A 15,300-nucleotide genomic window follows, 5' to 3' on the forward strand; every position below is an offset into this window, starting at 1 on the left:
AATATTATATTAAAATAAAATATAATATAGTCAATAAACTGGGCCTTCTGAAGTCTCTCAAATCTTCCAAAATTTTGATCAATTCTCACTTCTATCAGATAAGTTACATCATAATTGAAGGCTGATTTTGAAAAGTAGTCATTAAACTATAAATGTGTTTATAGGTGGTAACAAAGAATGACACACTCACTGGGACTCCTAATTTCAGATCTCGACACTGTTGGTGGTTTACTGTGCCAAGGCTTTAGGCAAATCGCTTACCCTTGCTTCACTTAAGTATTATAAGGAATGATGTCACAAATGTGTCCTACAAGAATGTAGAGTGAACTGATGTCATGCATGGCCAGAAGTCCTTTGGAAATAAGCAAGTAGGCACGTAATCAAAGCAAATATAAATGGAATCTGTGTACGTCAGTTAGCCACATATCTAATTACCTTTCCCCATGCTTTCTTTTTAGAGCAGTGTATTTCCCAGGCAGTGTTTCTCAAACATTAGCATGCATACAAATCACACTGAGAGCTTGAAAAAAGACAAATTTCTGGGCCCCACCTCCAAAGATTCAGATTCAGCAATTTTGGGGTGAGGTTCAAAACTGCTTTTCCATCACAAGCTAATGCCACTGATCTAGGACCACTCTTAGAATAGCAAGATATAGGTACCTCTAATGACATTCTGCCTCCCTCTTCACAGCCACCAGAGTGTATCAAAACTATATACCTCAGCACTGGAATAAAGTTATTTTTTAGGCTTCTGATGTATTTCTTAAACTCTATGGCCATACAAAAAATTAATAACAATAGCTACTCTATGTCACTAATCATTACCTCTCCGGTTTGTCTGTCATGATCCATACAAGGCTGTCCATCTTTTGGAGAATAAATAGTATACCTAAAAAATAGTGGCAAATATTATTATAAGATACAAGTTTTATCCTAACATATTTGCTAGTGTTGCTGCTAACATCTTACAATATTTCTTCTAACTAAAACTGAGCAAATGTCTACATCCATTATTTATGTAGACATTAGTTCTATGGCCAACCTAGTTTAATGAAAGCTTTCTGCCTTCATCAAAGGTAATACCACTGAAAAATATGTACTTTGTAGTATGAAACAAAAGATTATAAAATATAAATTCACTTATGAAATGCAAACACCTTTTAATTAATCCACATAATCAAGGAAGGATCTTAAAACAATTTATAGAACAAAAGAATAAATAAAACACAAATAAAATTATTTTTCTGCTTGGCTGGGAATGCTGAACAGAATCTTTTGTGAGATCATAAAAAACAATACTTCTATTCTCCCTGCTTCTATTTGTCATAAACACTAAGCGCTCAGAGAAATTAGAAACTGGCAAGCCAAAAAGGAAAACAAAGGATACAAGAGAACAAAAAGAAAAAACTCATAAAAAGAGAAAGGATAAAGAAAAAAAGTAGTCTATGGGGCACTGAATTACAATGCAGGAATTGTATGATTTTTGCTTTTATACTAAGGGACAACAAACTCACCGATTCCCATATTTAATTTTGTTTCTTTCTCTTAATGTTAAAAACTGCCACCTGACAAATGAATCATAGTAAGGATTAACATCAGTGGTGATGAAGGAACGACGCCAGTCCACCTACAGATAGAGAGAGGAAAATTTTTAAGAATTTTGTAGTCTCTATGAATAAGAATTCCCATGAATCAATTACTCTTCTACTCTTTATTTTCCAACTAAGAATTATACCAAATATTTTTTTAATTTTTTTCAAGTACCAAATACTAAATATGTAATCACAATTATTACATTAATTTGTGTTTATATGTGTTTTTAAACACACATTTATATATTAAACATATAGGAATTACAATAAATTTAAAAAAAAAAAACACTTAAATAATACCTTTATGTATTCCTAAATGTTCAAGTTAAACTTTGACTTCTTCATATTCTTTGACTAGAGTTCCTTTCTATTAATTGCTAGTGTATCAATATAACATTTCAATACAACAAATATTTAAGTATTTCATTGTTTACATCAACCCACTAGGTTCTAATCTGACAATAATAGTACCAATTCATTAGTGGAATTCAAGTTGAATATATTATTCTAAATTAAGAGGTGGTCCAAAGCTCATGTAACCATAAAATTTCCTCATATCTTCTTAAATTATGGGAGTGATGGGCATACCTTCACACCCATTCTCTTTAGATCCTGAATAGCCAGGGGTGGGAAATAATCAAGCCAATATTCAGCTTCAGAAAATTTGGCTATCTCTTCATCATCCAGACCAAGGGATTTCATAATGTTCCACTGGTATTTAGAAGATCCGGCTTTAGCAGCAGCTTTACTCTGAAAAGAGCCAGCAAAAACAAACTCCATCAAGAACAACACCAACTTGTTAATGAATTCCAGGACCACAGTAACTAAAGTGAATGATCCCCTTTGGTAATTTTTTAAATTCCAAATCAATACTGTTGATATGTCAGATTGCAGCAGGATTTAGATGTACTGTTTTGCCTGCCAAACTGTACAGTTTGATAATCACCAAAACTCTGATACCAAGGACAACTACTAAATGAGTGGAACTACAAAGAACTATCACCACAAAGATGAGATTTTAGTATCAAGCCTTCTCTATTTCCTTTCTCCCTATACCACATCTGTCTTTTTAAGTTATTTTAGCTTATATCATACTCATAAGTTTCCTCATTTTCCAGTCTTTACCAGTACCAAAAAGGCAAACAAATGCCAGAGGTTAGAGGTAGGCAAAAGGTTGTTAAAACTATGAAAAGGCAGGACAAGGAATTTCGGGAGTGATGGAACAAGTCTGTATGATACTGTGGTAGAAACATGACTCAACGCATTTGTCAAACCAATACAACTATACATGACAATGAGTGAATTTTAAAAAAATCAGCCAAGATATTGGAAGAACCCCAGATGGAATACAGTTTAACAAACATAAACATATGACATAACCACACTGAAGGGGATAAGAAAGGAGCTTTGGAAATAACTTTGGAAAACAGTGTCTTGACTAAAAGATAAAAAGAACTATATACAAATACTGTCCTTCAGTTAGTAAAATTGTTTCTCCCAGGGTTATAGGTTAGCAATTCTGAAACTACTAGTATACTAGAACCGAACAAAAAAATAAATATATCGTAAATAATAAGAGTCAGGTTTCTGTTGGAGAAAAAAGTCACAAACAGGCAAAGGGAGAATGCTAGAATGAGTCCCAGGGTGCTGAAGTGAAGCCAGTGGTTTCATAAACTTTTTAAAAAATATATATGCTGTTCTAGTACTTGGAATGCACATAGGAGTCAGACAAACATAAATATAAGACTTCAACCAAAATGAGCATAATCAACTACCAAACCTTTTTTCCTTTAGATTTATCCTTAATTTTTATATCTTCTATTTTAACATCTTCCTCTTCCTCTTCTTCATCTGGAAAATCAGGGGGGCAACCATACAGCTCTATTTCTCTTTTCAACTTATCGGCACATGCCTATAACAAACATTAGAGATAGCGAAATTCAAAATTCACAGCACAAAAGAATCTGGTTTTTATTGTCGCTCCTATGGCCAACTAAAATTGACTCTGAAATTTCTGTAATACATCTATATATAAGGGGATCATTATAGAAAGCTCAAATGATACAAATCATGTACCTCCAAATTTACTAATTTATAAATTAGTATTTTACTTCATTTACTCAGCATTTATTTAACACCCAGAGTACTCACTACAGTATTCTATATCCTTGCATTAGAAGTACAAGGATATATGATATAATGGGTTATCATTTTGACTAACATTTATAAAAGCATTCCTCAACTTAATGATTAATGTCATATATATTCTATTAATTATCATCACAAGCCTGCTAGGTAGGTAGGTCAGGTATTAAGTTAGAAAACAGACACAGAGACGGGGTGACTTATCCAAACTTATAAAGCTAGTAAGCTGCAAAACTACATATGAACCTGAGCTTTCCAAACCAGCTCTTCTCAACTGTACCGTAATGAGTCCACTGTCAAAAACAAAGATGACACCAAGTAGACAGTGTTAGAATTATGAGAATTTCGGTTAATAAATGAGAATGACACCATTTTACAACCACCGATTCAATAATTAAAACAAACATAGATCAAAGGATGATAAAACCACTGGGTTATTAGGTAACTGGATATTCAGAGGCTCTCAAAGTATCATCCTACAGATACTTTTTTAATTAAAAAAAGGGAGAGTCATTAAAATGAGACAAACTGTCACTATATGCCCTTTTATGTGATACATTGGGAACTGTACACCTCACCAACGTAGTATTCTTGTCAAAATATTTAAGCCAAATCTAATCATGAAGAAACAATAAAAAGTTCAGAATATAGGACGCTCTATAAAACAAATGGCCTAGATTCTTCAAAGACATAAATGCTATGACAAACTAAAGAGAATTGATAACGAAATGCAATGCGTGATCCACAAAATAAAAAGTAAAAAACAGCCAGAGAAGACATTTTGAGACAACTAGAGACATTTAACTATAGATTAGATCAGGATGATAATATTATATCAATGTCAAATTTCTCAGAGGGGATAATGGTACTGTGATGATGTCCAAGAATGCCTTTAATCTCAAAAGATACATGCTGAAGTATTTGCGGCAACAGGTCATGATGTCTGCAACTTTCTCTCAAAAAATTCATACAAAGAGAAAAAAGCATGCATGTATTATATGTGTATTCAGAGACAGAACTAAAGTAATTGTGGCAAATATTAATACTTGCTAACTGAAAGTGAAGGGTATATGGATGTTCATTATACTATTCTCTTACCTTTTCTGTAGGTTTGACGTTTTTCAAAATAAAAGGTTGAAGAAATGTGAATTAAGTCTCCCAACCCTATAACATTTAGGGAGTCCTTTCAACTCTCATTTTCTGGCCCATTCTTTATTGATAATTACTTCTAATATGAATTTACAACAAATGAAAACATTTGTAAAAATGATCAAAATAGGGTAGAAATGCTCATTACTTTATACCAACATCCTAAATATGTCACGAATGCTCAAAACCGTGCATTTTACTTGATAGTTATTATCTAATTCTAAAACAGAAATATGAATATATGAGAACCAAAGATATCAAAATTACTTAGAAATCGCTTAAACTTTAATGTGGGCCCTTTATTTAAAAACTTCTTCAAATGTTTAATTTTCACTTTAATAAATTCAATTCATTAAAAAAAAAAACACTTCAATATTGCAGTATTTGAAAATCCTATTTTAAGCTCTTGAACTGAATATTTCTATTTGCTCTAAGCTAAAAAGAATAGAAACCAATCCCAGAGCAATCTTACCTTAATAGGCATTCCAGTACAGTGTAAACCAAAGGGAAACAGACAAATTTTTCCTTTCAACCTCTGGTACCCGACTGCAAACTATAGAAAGAAAATTACATTTAAATTACAAATTTAAATGCTAGGCAAATAGAAAATGCTGACTTTTCACAGTTTTCCTATTCACATCCTCCTTAAAACACCAGCCAGATTTTGTAGTCATTGCAAAATTCTAGCCTGCTATTCTTTTTCAGTTGTCTTTTTACCAATCTAGGAATTACTTAAGAACATACCTACCTAGACTTCTGCACGCATAAACATACAGCATATGAAAAATATAAAAATTGAATTGCTGAAATATAAAAATTATACTTAAAAAATAAGGTATTCTAAGTTCCCTTAATGGGAAATAAATTCTATAGATGCCATTTTCTTCAAAATAGTATTTATTAAAGACCCTCCATCCCATCATATTAAACATAAAGGAAGCTTACTTTACCTCACATTTGGCTAAAGAGAATGTGTGACCCAAATGAAGACGCCCATTCATGTATGGATATGGGAAGGTTACAAAGTACTTGCCCTTGCTGCAAAACAATCATGTAAAAAAGAAAGTACAGGAAAAAAATGTTAAATTATTTCACAATGATGGGGTAGGGTGAAGGGAATACTTGCTATAAATAATTTGTTTAACTGCAGCTATTTAAAAGACATTTAAAATTAAATTTATAAATCCAGAAATATAAAGCTCTCTAAAATTGAAACTTACTTTTGAAAGAATAAGACATTTACAGGTGGTTATTAAGAAATAAATATACTTGTAGATTTTAACTTAAGCTAAAATATTTGAGTAAAGCTAATGTACTAAAAATTAAATTTTTTAAGACTTAGGAATCTGAATCAATTTAATGCTTTACTGATTAAATAAGATTTGTTTTCATTAGATATATATAAAGCAATTAAACGCCCCTCAGGTAAAATAAAACATCCTCAGTATTACATGATATATTGTAAATTCGTTTAAAAAGTACCTTTTAAAGCAGTTTTGTTATGTTATATTCTTTGTTTTAATTAAGTATATCTAACATCCATATATGTTATGACACATAATAAAATGAACACCTGTAAACCCACCACCCAACTTTTAAACCCACCGAAGCCTCCTACACCTGTAAACCCACCACCCAACTTTTAAACCCACCGAAGCCTCCTACACGTTCCTCCCCACTGTCCCACCAGAAAACACCATTACCTTGAAATTTACTTTTGTCATTGCCAAGTTTTTGACTAGTTTACACCTATGTCTGTGCCCTTAAACACTATATCATTTAGTTTTGCTCACCTGTGAGCTTTATAAAAAATGATAATGCTCATAGACTTCTACAATTTGTTTTTCACTCAATGTTTCTCAGTTTCTTCAGCATTGCTGTACATAACTATACTTGATTGTCTCTCACTGAACAAGTAGCTTTTTCAGTTCACTATGGATTACTTTAAACTACCTTAAAGTTGATCAAAATTCTAGAATCAAATAGAAGCTTCAAATTATAGTTAAAATATATCTGAAAGTGAGATGCATCTTATAATTGATGCATATATTTATTGTGGTACCATTTTGGGGCAGTTATTTTATTTTTGTTTTTCGCCAATATCATATCATTGTCTAGGGCTTAACATTGAGGCAAAACAGTATTTATGAAATAAGATCTTCAAATACTGAAACCCTTCAAAATCTATATTTTGTATCTATGAAGATAATTATCAATAATATGAATCTCTCTAACATAAGGATTTCCTTAGATCAATCAGCAAAGATAAAACTATAAAACATCTTCTTTTGTCTGAATATAAAAAATATTAGTTTTTAAAAAAACTTTAAGCAGAAAAAAAAACTTTACATAGAAAAAATCCTTTAAGAATTCCATAAGATCCTAATTTTATTATCATTTTTTAAATTTATTTTTTTGGGTGACTTTGGTGACATCCAGTAAGTTTCAGGTGTACAATTTAACAGTAATGCATATACATATATATTGCATTGTGTAAGAAGATCCTAATTTTAAATGCAGAAAGTAGAAGTCACCTCCTTCGGCCCATTTCATACATTTTAAATACAGCAAGTCTTATCTTTTTCACAAAGCAGTTTCTGTGTATAAAAGCCAAATACTTATAAACACAATGTCTAGAACTTCACAAACTATTACTTACCTACTCTGCTTCTCTAAATTAGATGCATTGACCTCAAACACTTTCTCGGTATCCCATTTCTGTTGGATTTCTTTCTCAATCTTCTTAAAAAAGTCCACTTTGGCTGTTCCTCTTCTTTCCTATTAGACACAAAAGAGAATAATCCACTCTATACTTCAACAAGCTTACTTTAAAAAAAAAATCAGGTTCATACAGAAGTTGTTCATATAGAGCTGTTCACTGATCAATTTTCCCCATGGTTATCTTGAAATTTAAATGGAAGAGATTAAACATTAGGATTATCATGACCTGTATGCTTTAAACCTCAAAGAGATGGTTAAAGAATTACTTAAATATATAAAAAGGTTTGAAATACTTTTAAAAAATAAGGTATAATGTAACACTGTTGTCAAATGTTCCTATTTAGTTAAAAATAAATACTTAGAAAAGAATAGGATGGAGCAGGGCCTGCTTGCTAATCTGCAATCATATCTACCAAAGGAAGATGTTCAGGCCCAAGAGTTGGAGACTGTGTGTGTGTGTGTGTGTGTGTGTGTGTGTGTTTTTAAGGAAGCTAATGAAGAATTTCTCTCTAAAATGGCTAACAGACTATTAATATGAAATTAAAATAAAACAGAGAATGGTAAGCATTCCTATCATCCCTTAAGCCACCCTTGGATTAAAGTGAAAAAACATGCATGATCACTCTAACTGGAAAAAAAAGAGGGTTGTGAGCTTCCTTCTCACTGTGTGATTCTAAAAAGAATGAGCTGCTGATAGCAAGTATGCTAAAAGTGGAGTGGAACACAGCACTTAGGGAACAGGTACAAATGTGAAAGCTGGATACCAATGGACCATACACAAATCTAATCCTGTTTTGAAAACTTAATATTATTTTGTAGAATTTTATTTTCTGGCATAAAATTATCAAGACTGAAATTAAATTTTCTTCCTCTTTTTACCTGCTAATATTCCCAGAGTCTGCAGCATTTTCAAATGAGAAAATACCTGGGTTCTACTCAAACTTCTACAACCTACCATACAGGTGACTTTGCCAAGTCATCTAACCCCTGGATGTCAATCTCCTTTAATTGTGCCTTTCTTCTGCCTCTTCTACCCAACAATTTAAAAAATAAAATGCTTTCTACTCGTATCACAGATACATTAGACAACTGCTTTTTAAAAAACAATTACCCAAACTTGAAGTATACAAAGAGGAATCTTGGGTTATTTAAAACAAAAACAAAAAAAAACTTACCATTATTTCTCCAATACCTATCTTAAATATACATTGTGTATCATGTAATAAGAAAACTAATAGTATTAAAATTAGATAAGAATCAGTGCATATCTACCATAAATTTATCACCTGTTTTACTATTTACAATTTTTTATATTTTAAATCAAAACAATGGTTTACTATTCCTATTCCATTTTATTTTTAAGTATAAGAGAAGGACAAGCAACATAAATATGAAATGTCAGCTTACAAAGAGGTAAAATGGTAGATCAAAAGAATCTTGTTACAAAGGCAAAGAGGAAATAAGAAAGAATTCTATAATTTAAAAAGTCATAGATATAACAACTTTCTTTAGGAATCAAAGGAAAATGACATTTTTTTTATTTCTATAAATCCTGACCAGATCATAACTGCTATGAGCGGAAATCTCATCAAAACATAAATCTGATCACGTCAATCTCCCTTCAGAAGTTCTCTAATGCTCTCAGGATAAAGTCCTAAGATACATTCAAGGCCCTTCTTGTCTATCTGCCAGGTCCTTCCCTCCTTCCCTCTCCTCCATTCCCCCACCATCATATTCCAGGCCTATTAAACCATCTGCATTTTCCCAAATGTGCCGAGCTCTCTCTCTCACCTCTGGGCCTGTATTCAAATTATTCTCTCTGCCCTCACAACCCACCAATCTCTTTGCCTGGCTCTCTCATCCTTTAGGTCTCAGCTAATAACCTGCCTTGATTCCCCAAGAGTTTATGACATGCCATTCTTAATATGTCCCTACCTATCAATATTTCCCCAATGATAGCGCTAATCACACAGTGATGTATCTGTCTTCCCCACGGAACTGTAAGTTTGTTCATGGTGGAGACTGTGTCTTGCTTCTCATTATATCCTCAATACCCAGCTTACAGAGGGCCCTCAATAAATATTTAAAGATTTTAAAAGAGAAGTAAATAACACAATGCCTGTTTTTGCATATTGTGGTTATTTAAAAAATAACAGGGACTTGGAACTGGGTAACATATTTGAATCAAGATGCTGAGCAATTTGGACTCTCTCCCAAGAATTTCCATAAAACTGAGTGTACTTGCATAAGGCACTTCCTTTTTCAAGAAAGAATAAGGCCCTGCATCTGTTCACTCCTTTCCATTCCTGCTACCAACCACTTACGTTTAGAGCCTCAGCTCCTTTGCCTACTCTTACTGTAAAACCCTCTACTTAACACATAACATGCTAACTCCTATTGTCCTAATATACAAGGACTACCATTAAAAAATGGGCTATCGCAGAGATGGCAGATTGCCTATGCAACATGTGTTCCTTCCCTTCTCAGCAACAAAAGTTCAGTCTTATTTACGGTAGTGCAGTAGAAGCGCTTAAATGTACTCTGCTACATTTCCAGATGAATTCAGTTAGGTGGGAGTTATTTGACTGAGTTCTGGCAAAGGAGTTTGGGGCAGAAGAACGTAAGTCACTTCCACTCGGCCCTTAAGCTATACAACTAACTCCTAAATGCCAACTTAATCTGCAAGTAGAGTAAGCACACTCACACTGCCTTGGGTTCACACACTTTTAGGGTCTCACAAAAATATTTTATTTTAAAATGAGAAGAAAAAATAAACTTTTAGGTTGAAGAAAACACTTTAATATATAATATTAAGATATTTGTCTTTATACCAGCATAGTTGGAAAATATAATTTTTAGTATTGTTTGCAGAGGAAATATAATTTTTAGTATTGTTTGCACACTGCCTTGGGTTCACACACTTTAAGGGTCTCACAAAAATATTTTATTTTAAAATGAGAAGAAAAAATAAACTTTTAGGTTGAAGAAAACACTTTAATATATAATATTAAGATATTTGTCTTTATACCAGCATAGTTGGAAAATATAATTTTTAGTATTGTTTGCAGAGGAAGGGCCCCAGGAAGGTAAAAGTACCTAAGGCCTCATGAAGCCCAGGGTTATGGGTTATAGGAAATCCCATTACTTAAGCCAACTTGAGTTGACTTCCATTGAATGCAGCCAAATAATCCCTAACACATTTACCCAGTGAGGATGTGAACTCCTGGCAGGCAGCAACTTTTACTTTATAGTCACCTCAGCACCATGTACAATACCAAAGACACAGAAATCATACAACACATATTTTTTTTGCCTAAAAATGACCATGTCATCCACTTTAAAGAACAGGAAAGCAATAGTCTTTACAAATTACTTAGAACGATGTGTTTCTTTTCATTGTACTGAGCATGCTAAGTACACAAAACCTCAGAAAGACTTTCTTCTCAGAAAGACTTGTTCTTCAAAACCTCAAACACTGATTGTAATGCAAATGATATTAGCCCCAAAACCAACTTGTTGTACAACCTTGAGCGAATCACTTGATCATTGATTATTCAGCTAGACAATCAGTTCTTTTAATTAGCTAAAAGGTTATTTAACTAGATCAGAGTTCCTCAACTTTGGTACTTTTGACATTTTGGGCCAAATTCTTTGTTTTCGGGGGCTGTCCTATGAACTGGAGGATATTTAGAAGCATCTCTGGCTTCTACCCACTAGATGCCAGTAGCACACTCTCCAATTGTGATAATCAGAGTCTCCAGACAAAATGTTTTCTGGGGGACGAAGTAAAGAACTACTGAACCTGACAATAAACTTTTTCAATTATTCATAGGATTCTGCAGTTCTTAAAACACTTTTATGAACAGTAACTTATTTGAGCTTAATAACCTTAACAAGTGGGCAGACCAATGATTATCATTTCGAAACTGAAATTCAGAGGTCATCATGCCTGTAAATGATTGCGACAGACAAAATTTTCATCTTCTGACTCCTATTTTAGCTTGCTCTTGGTACTCTGGCCATTATCTTAGTTCTACTAGCTGCAGAACCCTAGGTAAGTTCCCTAACCTCTCTAAGCCTCCACTTCTCAATCTATCTATAAAACAAGGATACTAATTATGCATACCTTGTATTAATGAGGATTAAAAGAGATACTACATATGGACTTAGCATAGTGCCGGACCCATGGTAAATGCTCAATAATGTTAACCATTATCACTGAAACAACAAAGTGTGAAAATAGCACTACAGTTATGTTTTAAGAAACTTATCAGTACATATATTTAAAAAAAAAGAAACCTTACTAAAATATGGATGGGTGAAATGATACAATGTCTGAAATTTGCTTAAAAAACTGAGGGTTGAAAGGGGAGGGTCCGGATAAGTTATATATGAAACAGGATTGGCCATGAGTTGCCAATTATTGAGGGTGGGTGATGGGCACTTTGAAGTACATAAAACTATTCTCAACTTTCTTCCCTACTTAAATTTTCTAAATGAAAAATTTAAAAAGAATAATTTTTTTTTAAGTCGGTTACTATCGTTATTACATCACCTTCTCAGGTCTCCTGAAAAGTAAAACATTAATGCCTGGCACAGAATAAGCAATCAATACATTTTAGCTGCTATTATTATTATTGTTGGTACTTGCTCTTTCTTAAAGGGATCTCTTATTGGATTCTTCCAATAAAACTAACCAGCATCATCATAATGTAAAAGATGAATATTTACAGAGAACCAGAATAAAGTGAAACAATAACATCTACCAGAAAATACTGCCAGTTTCCTTATATATAATTTAAAAAGGGAAAAAATGTATTAAGCGCATTAACACCAACTAAAAACAGACCTGCAGATTCCACACCGGCTAAGGATACCACCAAAGTAGGGCACGGTTGGTGGCAAAGCATTGGGCAGGTTGGAACGGAAGAAAAAGCACTAGACCAGGAATTAGAAAGCCTGGGTTTTCCTGGAAAGCAGTACAGATTAGTGATTGCAAAAGTAATCAATCTGTTCAAATCCATTACCATCATGTATTAGTTATGTGAACTTAGGGCCTGTTAGAGTCCCTAAGCATAGGTTTCTTCATTTGTAAACTGCAGATAATATGCGTGCCTACCTCAAGTAGATTAGTGTGAAGATTCAATGAGATAATGCAAAAAAAACAATAAACACAGAGCATAACACACGAAATCTTAGTTATTGACAGTACTGGTCTTTGTTGGAATTCCAATTCCAATAATTCTTCAACCCCATCGAGACCTACTGATTCTGATCCTTTTTCACTTAGGCTCCTCCAACTTCATTGTCTTCATTTCTACCCTTAAGTACATCTGTACAACCACTATTTTGCCTTTGTCTTCACCATTCTTGCCTGACAAACTCCAACCCTCCTACTATCCATCTGCTCTGCTCCTCCACCAGGCAGCTGAAAGTGGTAAGAGATAAATTCAACCAGTCTGACTACTCTAAATTTAAACTGATGACCACTAACATTAAGTGATTCCCAGCAATACTATTTTCCGAAATCCTGTTAGTTACTCCTTCCACTAGATCAGTGATTCTCAAACTTAGATGTGTACACTGTCCAACAGAATAGCCACCAGCCACAAGTGACAATTTAATTTTAAAATTACAATAAAATTCAGTTCTTCAATTGCTCTAGCCACATTTCAAATAATCAATAGCCACGTGTGGCTAGTGGCTACTGGCTACCAAATCAGACAGCACAAATATAGAACATGTTCATCACCACAGAAAGTTCTACTGACAGCAATATCCTAGACAACAGTTTCATACCTTCTCTTCCCTCCTCAAACTTCCAACACTTTCTCTCCCAACCTTATTATTAGCTGATAATCTTGGTTCCTAATTCAATGAGAAAACAGAAGTGAACAGAAAATTTCCACAGCTTCCTTCATCACATCTACCTACCCAGATGCATCTATACCCATATAGTCTGCCTTCTTTCTTGTTACTATAGATTGAGTGTCGTCCTAATTAACTCCTCCAATGATGCACTTATCTTATCCTCCTTATTCTATTCAAAAACATCACTTTGGCAATCATCTCTCTTCTGCATCAATTTCTCCTTTCTACAGGATAATTTCCATGAGCATGTAAACATTGTAAAATTCCTGTCAAAAAAATAAAGCCTTCTTTTGACCTTCATCTTCATCTATTACCCTATTCTCCTGCTTTCCTTTACAGAATCCCTCAAGTTGTCCATACTCATTTCCAGTCCCTCCCTTACTATTCTTTCTTGAACCTATTTAATCAGCAACCTACAAGGCCTTATATGACCTATATCCACCCACTGATCAATCCCTGCCCCCCCCCCAACACACACACCCCATCATCATCTCCTCCTGGATCTGTCCTTTGGACATACAACCCTGCTTGTTTTTCAAACTGTTGCCTCTGGAAATCTCCTCCATATATGCAGCTGCATTTGTTGCTCCCTATCTCCCTTTCGCCACAATGCCACCTTCTCAACGCCTTTCTTGATCTTATTTTTTAAAATAGCAACCTTACTACACCCCCACACTCTGTAGTCTCACTTCCGGCTCTATTTTTTCTCTAACACTATCAGCACCTTACATGTATTACCATATATTTTAGTATACAGCCCGCATACACGTGTAAATACCATGCATACAGAGATTTTGTTTAACCGGGATGTGCTCAATTTTTTGTTGAAAGGAGGAATCAATGTTACATACTTCTCTCTCTCCAAATCGGTTTTAGAAACTTCGGTGGAGTAACACATATGACATTAAGTAATCTATAGTTCGAAGAATCAGTTCCTGACTCATATGTTAACAAGAAAAGACACATTCTCACAACGGTCACGTCTTAAGCGTGGGAGACAAGGCCTCCCGTTTCTCTAGAAAAGGATTTTTCCCCAGGACAGTGGCTACCACATGGAGCCTCTAGATTCCGGCAAAACACAGATCAGCCGGTTCTAGAGCCCGGCTGAGCGGACTCTCTTCCCACCAAAACTCACCACCATAGCGCCGGCCAGCCAACTGTGCAAACCACGGCAATGACCTCGGCGATCTCCTCCTCAAAGTAGTGGATACAGTCTTTCGAGGAAGCTAGGCCTCCCAAGACCCAGAAGCACAAGCTTCACGCTTAATGAGGCAATTGATCCAGCTTCCAAAAAACTACCGCCGGGTGCATCTCGTTGCCTGCCGGGAATTGTAGTTCCCAGAACGCTAGAGCCCAAGTCAGCGGACAACTATTGACTACAATTCCCAGAGAATAACGGGACACCGGAAGTCCCTTCGTAGTGCTCGCAGACGACACCGGTAGTGACGTAATTGGAAGTCGAACTACAAAGTCCATGATGCAGTTCGGATCTCAGGCTGCCGGCCGCGCGCTCTAACTGAGGTGAAGTCCCCATCCTTCAACTTTTAACCCTGTGGTGCTGGTTGGGTGTCTGTCAGGATGCCAGGATGCAAGGTTTATTAGTCTTCAGTGACTTACGAGCTGATTATGGCTTGCCAGTGTGCACGGGTATTTATTACTGTCGGTGGCATTCAACGGCCCAAAATTTAGACATTTATCACCATTTATTAAAAAATCTCCATTTTTAAGAGAGAGGCTGGTACCCCACCTAATACCAATGCCGGTCTCGGACTATTTCAACTGTGCTATCATTTAAGGCTGAGCTGTCTGATGTGGTAGTCAC

General features: G+C 34.7%; 1 protein-coding gene across 1 annotated transcript in view; it reads right to left on the reverse strand.

Annotated features, from left to right (window-relative positions):
- Positions 1-14,697, reverse strand: part of LARS1 (leucyl-tRNA synthetase 1) — a 48,875-nt gene extending 34,178 nt beyond the window's left edge. Inside the window, exons 1-8 of the mRNA XM_039836452.1 lie at positions 14,614-14,697; positions 7,546-7,664; positions 5,837-5,924; positions 5,359-5,439; positions 3,373-3,504; positions 2,181-2,342; positions 1,515-1,627; positions 826-889 (exon numbers count right to left, since the gene is read on the reverse strand). Of these exons, the coding sequence (XP_039692386.1) occupies positions 826-889; positions 1,515-1,627; positions 2,181-2,342; positions 3,373-3,504; positions 5,359-5,439; positions 5,837-5,924; positions 7,546-7,664; positions 14,614-14,619 (765 nt within the window). The 5' untranslated portion in view covers positions 14,620-14,697. The remainder of the gene's footprint in view (positions 1-825; positions 890-1,514; positions 1,628-2,180; positions 2,343-3,372; positions 3,505-5,358; positions 5,440-5,836; positions 5,925-7,545; positions 7,665-14,613) is intronic.
- Between the last annotated feature and the right edge of the window lie 603 nt (positions 14,698-15,300).

Source organism: Pteropus medius, unplaced genomic scaffold (assembly GCF_902729225.1).
Source record: "Pteropus medius unplaced genomic scaffold, Ma_sr-lr_union100, whole genome shotgun sequence".
In the NCBI taxonomy this organism is placed as follows: domain Eukaryota; kingdom Metazoa; phylum Chordata; class Mammalia; order Chiroptera; family Pteropodidae; genus Pteropus; species Pteropus medius.